At 40.4% G+C, this 10671-nt stretch overlaps 1 protein-coding gene across 1 annotated transcript; it reads right to left on the bottom strand.

Moving 5' to 3' along the window:
- Positions 1-15: 15 nt before the first annotated feature.
- On the bottom strand, positions 16-8915 carry trim23 (tripartite motif containing 23). The gene is made up of 11 exons (XM_072658123.1): positions 8817-8915; positions 7183-7345; positions 6865-6986; positions 6396-6674; positions 5541-5723; positions 4682-4897; positions 4348-4482; positions 3464-3593; positions 3268-3378; positions 2899-3023; positions 16-1928 (listed from the first exon to the last, which is right to left on the bottom strand). The coding sequence occupies exons 1-11, from the start codon at positions 8904-8906 to the stop codon at positions 1749-1751; spliced, it is 1734 nt and encodes a 577-aa protein (XP_072514224.1). The 5' UTR covers positions 8907-8915; the 3' UTR covers positions 16-1748.
- Between the last annotated feature and the right edge of the window lie 1756 nt (positions 8916-10671).

The following is a 10671-nucleotide window of genomic DNA, read 5'->3' as shown; positions in this document are numbered from 1 at the left end:
ATCAGCTTGACAGGGGCCGTTTGTTTGCTTTATTGTTATTTTTTTATAGCATTACAATTGTTTATTTTTTTATTACAAAAAACATTGTCAAGTTCACAACAAAGGTGTAAGTGTGCACTGTGCTTGTTGACGAGGTTTCAAAATCAAGAAGGAAATCTGTCACAAACTATGGTTCCTCTTAAAGAATGAGGGGAAAGGCTTCACACATGCTCTTTTAACCTACAGCCAGTAAAACATTACATAGCAATGAGAAAAACATGGTTTCAACCAAAGGATGGTTTGTCAAAACAGCTAGCTTAGAGGGTGAAAGTGTTGAGGGTGGCAGTGCCTGTTTCAGTATTGCCACAGCTAAACAGATGAAGTTGAAGATGAAGTACACATGTCTAAATAGAAAAAAAGTACACGTTTGTTAGGATCAAGGATATTAAGATTTAAAGAATTGACCACTGTTCTCAGGTCAGGCATGGAGCAGACTGATAAATGTGTGACTTGGCTTCACTAGGAGCTTTTTAGAAATAAGCAGCAGGTGGACTTTACCTATGAAAAGCTTATTTTTTCTGCTCCATGTGAGGGAAGGTTAATGAAAAACATGGTATGGGTTTCCCTCAGCATAGTGCTTAAGCTAAAAAAACAAAAACAAAAAAAACATCTAAACCATAAACTGCTTTTAAAAAAACAACCCATAAATAACCAGTAACAATGCTTCATCTCATGTAACAAACATTTCTGCTATTCTGTACCTGGTGAATTCACACTTGCACCAATTTTTTTAAGACCACAAACTGCAATAAATAAATATCACACTATTCTTTCCAAGCAAAATTCAAATATCATATAAAAAAAGAACAACTAAATAGAAACAGTTGGATACAGAAGTAAGGGGCCATTACTTTAATGCTGGCCACTAGCAAAGCGGTCACCACTTTTACAACTGGTGATCATATTGTTCCTCCAGTAGACAATAACATCTACAGGCACTTCACATTTGTTAAATAATGAATCTTTAGAAGCATACTTTTGTTCTGTCTCACTAAACCTTAGTGTTGCCTTGGTAAAAATACCTAAACGACTTTGTCCCAGCCACATCTGGCCAGGTGGTAACAGATGCCATGAGACTGTCTCGACTATTTGATCTGCTTTGTGGTCACTTTTCATATTGTCTTCTTAGAAAAGGCTCTGAATGTTATTTCCTCACCATATATACACTCTCAAATTGCCAAGAAGAGCATGGTCTTCCTAACCTAATGTAAAAAAAAAAAAAGAAAATCACTGCAGACCAAACAATGGCCTAGGGTTAGTTCAATAGTTTGAAGGAATTCTTAAAACCAGCCCCAATTATAAACACACCAAGCCACAAGAGCACTAAGCTTCAATACTAATTATGCGCAGACCGACAGTATGATGGAGGATTACGATAAGTTGTAGGGTGAGTAATAGAAGTGAACGGGTCCCAGGACCCTTTTAAGTGAGTCTATTCAAGGGATAGCAAAACTAACACAGCTAACAACAAATGAAAGTGCAGTTAGCATGAGACCATATGTTAGGTTGGGCACGTTAACTTTACAGGTATAGCTTCCCCCCCCAAAAAATGCTAACATTGCCAATAATGTGAGAAAGCTTGGAGAGGTGTTGTCCCAATGAGGTCATGCTAACTGGTCTCCCCTAGCTTTCATTCAGTGGTAGCCATGCTGCCGTATTTTAGTCACACTATCCCTTTTAAGGAAGGGAGGGAAAGGGAAGCACTCCCATTAGGCCACATCTAGGACCCCAGCAGCCACCAGCTGTCGTGAGAGCCAGTCCAGGCCCTCGTGGAGGCCCATGCCACTACGTGCATCACAGCCCTGAATGTGCCAGCTTCGGCCACAGCACAGCTTGTGTAGGCTCAACAGCTCAGTCATCTCCTCCACCGAGACAGCTCCAGGGACATCCTGCAAAAAAGGGGACACCATGCATGACATATTAGCCATATTATCTGTACATATTAGCCTGTCTACTGAATTTAACCATGATCTACTTTCAGCCTAACTTTAAATCACAGGCTTCAAATCCAAGGATAATCAAATCAGAAAATGTTTGATCTTGACCGACACAAATACTCTTCTAGATTAGTGGTTCCCAACCCTTGACCTGGAGGATCAAGGAATTCACTGAAATACTCTAAAACAGGGGTGCCTAATGATCTACCTATCTAATGATCTAATGGTCCTAGTGATCTACCATCCTGAAAAGCTCTAACTCCAACGAATCCACAATGATCTAGGTAGTGAAGGCCTTCAGAGGAGCACCAGAGGTGTTGCAGCTGAACTCTCCAGGGTAGAAGATCTCGAGTACCAGGACTGAGCACACCTGATCTAAACAGGTAATCAGGGATCTTTGCAAGGAGAAACCTAAAATTATAGCAGGATTATATAACATATATAACAATGCAAGGTTTCAAAACCACACTTTAATGGTTTCCCTGCTTCAGTGTACCAGACTCAACTCAAAACTGGCTGATGGCCTTCTGAGTAGGAATAGGCATCGGAATTCTATCCTCTTATGGTATAGAGATTTTATAGACCAAATTCTCTCACTATAAAAGTATCAAAAATGGCTGTCATTTAATCAAATTTCAATAGCAAAATATTCACTTATACAAACATCCCTGAGTCAATGAGAATGCTTGTTCCAAAATCTAGACTAGGTCTCCAATCTGCTATGGACTGGTACTTTACAGTCATTCCTAAACCTAAATTCTCACTTTAGGTTTGTAATTTAAAAGGATGTATTTAAAATAAAGTGTTGCTTCGAAATCAGCATTAAAAACAAGGCATCTTTAATGTTTTGTCGACTGGGAACAACAACCAGCCCTACTGCTGTGCCTTAAGTGACAAAAACAAGATAACACCCCCGTCTGACCTGTTTGTTGGCAAAGATAAGCAGGAGAGCGTCTCGCAGCTCTTTCTCAGTCAGGAGCTTGGCCAGCTCACTGTGGGCCTCCATCAGCCTATCCCTGTGACAGCTGTCAATTACAAAAACCACCGCTGCAGAGCACAAGAGAAAGCAAAGAGTAAGATAAGAGATAGTCCTTTATTAGTCCCGCAGTGGGGAAATTCCCAAAAATGAACTCAAAAAAATTAACTCAAAGTGAACAAATAAAAAAATAAAACACATACCAAAAACCAGGACATCAAAAGTGAAATGAAACTGCTCCAGACAAATAATGAATTTCATGACAAATGTTCATGCTGTCAGAGGTTGTGCTGGACTGAGCAGCAGATTGCCTACCTTGTGTGTTCAGATAATAGTGCTTCCAAAGGGGTCGGAGTTTATGCTTGCCACCCACATCCCAGATGGTGAATTTTAGATTTTTGTATTCAACAGTTTCTACATTAAAACCTGAAATTTACAAGAACAAATATATTACATATATAATTAAACTAGTTAATATCTATTTTATCTGCCTTTATCTGAATGGTGTTACCTATAGTTGGTATGGGCTGCATGAATTCGTCCTGTTTCAGTTTGAAGAGAATAGTCGTTTTACCAGCGCCATCCAAACCCAGCGTCACGACCCGGATCTCCATCTTGGGGCCAATATGCACACGGTTGTCCTGAAACATAATTCAATATCCAATACATTCAACAATTCTGGTCTCTGAAAGCATGGATCAAAGAATGTGTCAAACTGTTTTGTACACTATATGGACAAAAGTACTGGGACACATATTCCTTCTGAAATCAACAGTATTAAAAAATAAAATGCTGCTTACTGCAATGAGTAACTGTCTCTACTGTCCAGGGAAGGCTTTCTACTAAATTTTGGAGCATTGCTGTGATGATTTGATGGCATTCAGCAACCTCATTCCAAAAGTATTGGTTGGAGCACCACTGCTCCTTCAGCTCAATGCTAGGGGCTATATGGCAATATGTAGGGGCCAATAGGTTCATGTTACATCTTACAAACCAGATGTTTGTGGTGAGATGCAAGCATCTGATTGCATTCAGTGACAAAAGTGATAGTGAAGTCAGGATGTTGACTGATCAACACCCCACCTCATTCGAACTCAGTAGTATTAGATGCAGCACCAATACCATCCTTCCAGAGAACACAGCACCAAGCATAATGCATATGTTGATGTTCATCTGCTCCAGAGAGTCCTAATCTAGTGGCAATTCTTTTCTACAGGGAATAGATAAGCTGTGTGTGTGTGTGTGTGTGTGTGTGTGTTGTGAACGGGTGCAACTTCAAGTAGCTGAATGCATTCATGAGAAGGGTGTCCACAAACATTTGGACATATAGTGTATCTTCTCTGAATGCCTAATCCATGCAGAAATATGACAGAAGCAGCTGGGGTTACCATTTACCTTAGTGAACGTGACAGGGATGCCTGCGTCCAGCTGAACGTGGTCAGCCATCTCTGTGAACTGCTGCTGCTGCTTCTGCAGAGTCTCCAGTAGTCTGTTTATCTCTTGCTTTGCCAAAACAACCCTGCAGTCATCCTGTTTCAAGACCAATTGCATTTATCACCCTAAAAATCTACTGCACCACCACCCACAATGGTTCCTGCACATTGATTACAATTGTTCAGCACTACAGTTTAACAGCTTAAACAACAGTGTTCTTAAAAAGGTTTCCTCTTAGTTCTCAAACACACATGATCCAACAACTGCACAGTTCTGTATGCTGTTTTGGCTGTACCTGCTGCAGAGTCTTCTCACAGTGCAGGCAGGCTGTGGACACCTGAGACAACAGGATGGTCATGTCCTCCTGCTGCTGCCGGAGCCAGATCAGCCTCTCCCTTACGTGGGCGTCTACCACGCTGAGCGCCATCTCCTCCTGACGGCACAGTGTCTCATGCAGGTCAGCAAAATACGCCCGCACACACGATCGAGCATTCTCCGCAGTCCCCGGAACCTGAGGACAACATGGACTTGTTTAGATGTGGCAGCACTGAAGCCACTCGCTGACCATACACATTATATATACACTATACGAATTTGGTACTGCCAATTGACCCACCCGTTCAGAACTCCCCCTAGCACTAGCAATTCCCCCGATACTGGGAGGGTAAGGACTAAACATGTCACCTCCAATACATGCAAAGCCAGTCACCCAGTGTGGCATTGCCAAGTGCACTATCCATTGCCTGTGCCAGCCAGGGAGAGTTGATCAACAGGGCTGTAGATTATCATATAAATGACTGAGAATTATGTATTTTATATCAAAAGTAGGCTGATAAAATAGATAATTACTATATATATATATGAATGAATCATGTAATAACTTTGGGCTGGTGTGACTGCAGGTCATCATTCCAGCAGCAGCATGTGATCGAGCTATCTGATTAAATGAGTGGAGTCTGTGGTCTGTTTTTGGCTTGTCTGGAATAAAAACCAGCAGCTACACCAGCCTTCTGCAGAAAAGATTAGACACATTATCCTGGTTGTTTTCCAATCTGTATTTCATATAAAATCACCAAAATAACTAATAAGAGAATCCTCTGTAGAGTATATTATTAATCACACTCACAGCAGTGTGCCAAAGAATTTGTACTTACATGTTCTGTGTGGGCCATGCCTACACCATCTTCCACAATCTGTTCACCTCCCTCAATCTGCTGCACGATGCCCACGAGCTTCCTGGAGTATTCAGACACTTCCTCAGTGAAGGTGCGAATACAGTGAGCCATGTCCAAAATGGAAGCACGGATTTGGTTCGCCTCAGCTTCCAGAACTGCGTGCTGGGAAGGAAAGAAGGAATTCGATAATTATGAGATGCAAAGTTTTCTTATCATACCAAATTTAACAGGAAATAATTTAATTTTAGAAAAACAAAAACATTTTTCTTCATTAGTGTCTGACATACAAAGGCTTTGAGAAATGGGTGTGACCTTAGGTGACCTTTCAGGTTAAAATGAGTGCTATAAAAAAGGATGAAATTATAAGTCACTACTTTTCGACTATTTATACTAGATATATACATCTATCAGCCATAACATTAATACCAGACCTCTGAAAGTGTCCTGTGGTACCTCCATGTGCATCAATGAAACAATGGTGCCCATGATTCGGGCACACGTTCACCGGTTGTCCTGTCTTTCCCCACTTTTGGTAGGTACTGACCACTGCATACCGGGAAACACGGCACAAGACCTGCCAGATGTTCTGGAGATTTTCTGATAGTCGTCTAAGCCATCACAATCTGGTTCTTGCCAAACTGGCTCAGATTCTAACATTGCTTTCTAACTGCTTTCAGCACATTACCTTTAAGAACTAACTGTGCAATTGTTATCCTATGGCTGATCAGTGTAAATTTCTCACACTGTCCATTGCGGATATTAAGCTAGAGTGGCAAGCATGATGTTAGCCCGGGCTAAACTGGGTGTGTACAATTATCACATTGGACTCAGTACCTTATGTCCTTGATGCTTGCCATACTCCTTGCAGACGCAGCACATGAGTGGGCCTGGCTGGCAGCCCTCCTCCAGGCAGACAAACTCGATGGCATGCACCTGGTGCTGGAGGCACAAGGTCTTCTCGTGAGGTTTGTCTGCCAGCGGAACCCGGCGGTGCTTGGCCAGTGTGCGGGTGGAGTGGGTGAGCTGGGAACACTCAGCGCATAAATGGGTGGCACACACGGTGCAGTACATCGAAGCAGTGTGGCTTTCGTCCTCATCACAGCGGATGATGCACTGCAGGACAACAAGAGGAAGCAAAATATGTTAATCTGAAAATGCTAAAGCAGTTAGCTCATACACTGTAAATTCATGGGGTGGGCGGAGCTAAATTGCTGCAGGCTGAATATGTGATATATGTAAATGCGGTGGTTTTCACATGCAGAAGTTGTTTTATATTTATACTGGTTAGAAACATAGTCCCAACCTCTCCCATCTCTCGCAGTGCATCCTCTGACATCCCTGATTGATTTGAGGCGCCGTTCTGCAGCCGTTCAAGAAGTTCGAGCAGTGCAAAGTTCTTCTTCAGACCCCAGACACCAGAGTCCCCTGAGAGCAATTTTAACAAACTTTCCAGAGTTACTACAGATAAAAATAATTTTATATAGTTTTATAGCCAAAACTAAACCCTTCTTTTTAAACTATTCTTTTCTGCAAGTCATACAGTCAGTGCTACCAGCTGCCTAAAAGCAAAGTAAAAAAGAGAACATGGTATACAGGGAGCACAGGATCAGTCTTTCCTCACCCAGTTCAGTGGCCTGCCTGTCAAAGGGACACCGTACAGCTCTGCCATGGAGAGGCAGGCGGGTCAAACAGTCATGGCAAACAGTGTGACCGCACAGCAGTAGCCGAGGCACCTTGTCCCCTTGCAGTGAAAAGACGTCCTCACACACTCCACACTCCAACACCTGAAGAGCAGCAAGATTTCATATGTAAAACAACCGTCACTCAGCTGGAGATGAGATTTTATTTTAAAAGTTTCTAAAAATAGAAATAAGTCAAATCAGCTTATCTAGATGTCGCTTTTCTATTTTTGTATTGTTTATAGTTTTGTAAGACATCATTTAAAATATTTGATTGACCGAGTCAAATGTATCTGTGAAGTGCATAAACTCTGAAAGATCAAGACCTTAAACCACTAAAATTTCAAAAATGGAATTGACCTCAGAATCAAACATCGTACCACGCCTGAATCTATGGAGCTCTTAAAGGATCAAGGTAGAAACATTATATTTAAAGACCTAAAACATCCATTCTAAACTGATATTTCTTTTCAAATTTCAATACCACACTGTTTACATCAGACTGATCAGACTTTTAATTCAGTTTTTAATAACATTATCTTATAAAGTGACAACTGCAAAAAAGCAGCAAGAGTCCTAATGAATCATATTAAAATTCAGTTTATTCTAATAGGCTGAATTTTGAATTAACAAAATCACACCAAACCTCAAACCTGAACCCTGTCTTTTAATGCCAAAAGTGTTTCAATAAAATGATTAAGGTCTGAAATGGATGTTTTTAAAAAAGGGACTATTCACCATTTACTGTTTACATCTGATCAGATTCTTAATTCAGTTTTTAATAACATTATTCTTATAAAGTGACAACTGCAAAAAAATAGCAAGAGTCCTAATGAATCATATTAAAATCCATTAAAATTTATTCTAATAGGCTGAATTTTGAATTAACAAAATCACACCAAACCTCAAACCTGAACCCTGTCTTTTAATGCCTTTTAATGCCACTTAATAAAAGTGTTTCAATAAAATGATTAAGGTCTGAAATGGATGTTTTTTAAAAAGGGACTATTTACCCTTTACTGTTTACATCTGATCAGATTCTTAATTCAGTTTTTTTTTATATCACCATTTCATCAAGTGACAACTGCAAAAATGCATCCAGGCAGTGTTTTTTGTATGTGGAAAATTAGCAGTGTTAAGAAAATCGCCACATTAAAAGCACATTTTAATAAAGACTGATTATTTGGACACTCGCTCCTCTTTCAGGGGGACCGAGTGTTTGCTCGCGGCTCGCGGCTCCTAACCCACACAGCTAGCTAACGTTAGCGGGCATTATGCGTGTAGGACTCGTTGCACCCTTCAAATTCCAGACTTTTTCAGACTCCATCCTTTTCAGTAAAACTAAATAACACTTGTGACCCTCCACACTGCCCCGTTCCTTATAAACCCAGCGGCCCAAACACCATGTCGTGATGATACTGCTGGGTTTAGCCTAGCGCGCGCGCTAATCTACAGGCGAAACACTGCGACGCCCCGCAGCAGCAGCAGCAGCAGCATCCGACTGAAAGGAGCCACGAAGGCAGAAACACTCCCAAATCACCCCCCCTGAGTTCATACTCAACGTAACCCGTTATACCTTCACTGTATTGCCTGCAGTGCCCCTTCCATGTCGGACACAAGGCTCCATTGGTGCTGCGGCTCCTTGCTTATTTACAGCGGCGGCCATCCTCGGACGCAACCACCGATCGCAAAATCGGGGTGGACGAGTCAGAGGAGCAAATAACCCCAAAAACCTAATTCTGAACGAAGGAGATTTGTCTCTATGATGCTACATTTTTATAAATATATATTTGTTTACTGTAATATATTTATATAACGAATATTGTTACGTTTGAATTTGTATGTAAAACTGGTGCCATAAACACGTACCCCCCCCATACGAGCAATGGTCGAATCCATCAGCTGTTTCCATCGGTTTTAGCTGAAGCTTAAAATGCACACTGTTATTCTGATTATTCAAATATATGCACCATGTTTTACCAACTTTCTATATATTTAATATAATATACAATAATAATATGATTGTTTTTAGAGCATACTAACTCTGATTTTGATCATCTTAATAAATAAATAAATACATAAATAAAAGAGGCTTCAGGAAATCCAGTCCACATCCATGAATTTAGGATGCTGCTGGTCACATCTTATATTTAGACAATTTCTATGATACTTAGACAGTATCTGCCATAGAAAGAAGTGATAAAGAAGGAATAAAGTAATAGTCATGTCAAAAATAAATACCACAACCCCTGACATTAATGCTGAACCAGACAACAGATACTTTTTACCAGTACAAGTCATTTCCCCACAGTTTTGAACCTCAATGACAGGCGGGCCAGTTTAATCCTGCATAGCCATGGCAGAGTTCGCCCCCCTTTGCTGCAAGTGCAGCATCTGCTTATCTGGGAAGGCTTTGCACTAGATGTTGGAACACTGCAGTAACAAAATGATTGCACACAGCCAGAAGAGCAATTGTGAGGTCAGGCACTGATGTTGAATGATTAGAGCTGGAGCACAAATTCTACTTTAACTCATCCTAAAGCTATTGGATGTGCAATGCAGCTCTACAGCCCAATGCTGGGGGATTTATAGCCCTTGGGGCCTAGTGACCTTAGGGTCATGTCCAGCTGCTCCAGAGCATCCCATTCTACTGGAAAAACATTTCTGCTGTGGTTATCTATGGTTGCAAGGCAGCACAGTAATAAAATACAATACTAAGGGTGGTGCAGTATAAAAAAGGAGTAGTCCAGACATAGCAAAAAAAAAAAAATTACGATAGATGATACCATCAACTATAGATGCATATATCTCCTGTATTACAACGAGGCATTAACTATTAACTTATATAAAATATTAAATACTAACTAATAAATAAATAGCACTGCAACATATAGATAAATATCTCACTTATTATAATGAATCAAGATCATATGATTCAATTCATATGGCTCATTTAAGATTCAATGTGATGGACGCAGATGGAATCTGGCCTCCGCCTTTAACCCCCCTCACACACACTTTCATCAACTATAGATGCATATATCTCCTGTATTACAACGAGGCATTAACTATTAACTTATATAAAATATTAAATACTAACTAATAAATAAATAGCACTGCAACATATAGATAAATATCTCACTTTTTTCAAATTATAATGAATCAAGATCATATGATTCAATTCATATGGCTCATTTAAGATTCAGTGTGATGGACGCAGATGGAATCTGGCCTCCTCACACACTGTTGATCAAGCACACACAGCAGAGAGGGTACAGGGCCTTGCTCAAGGGCCCAACAGTGGGCATCGAACCCCCAGTAATCGAACCCATGTCATCATGTAATGTGTAAATGTGTATTTCTTTCTTTATATATTTATTTTTGTTTAAATCTCAGATATGTAGATGATCAATCTACTATTTAAATTGTAT

Source organism: Salminus brasiliensis, chromosome 16, assembly GCF_030463535.1.
Source record: "Salminus brasiliensis chromosome 16, fSalBra1.hap2, whole genome shotgun sequence".
Taxonomy (NCBI): Eukaryota; Metazoa; Chordata; class Actinopteri; order Characiformes; family Bryconidae; genus Salminus; species Salminus brasiliensis.
The sequence above is the reverse complement of the archived record's forward strand: the minus strand, read 5'-3'. Positions and strand labels throughout refer to the sequence as shown.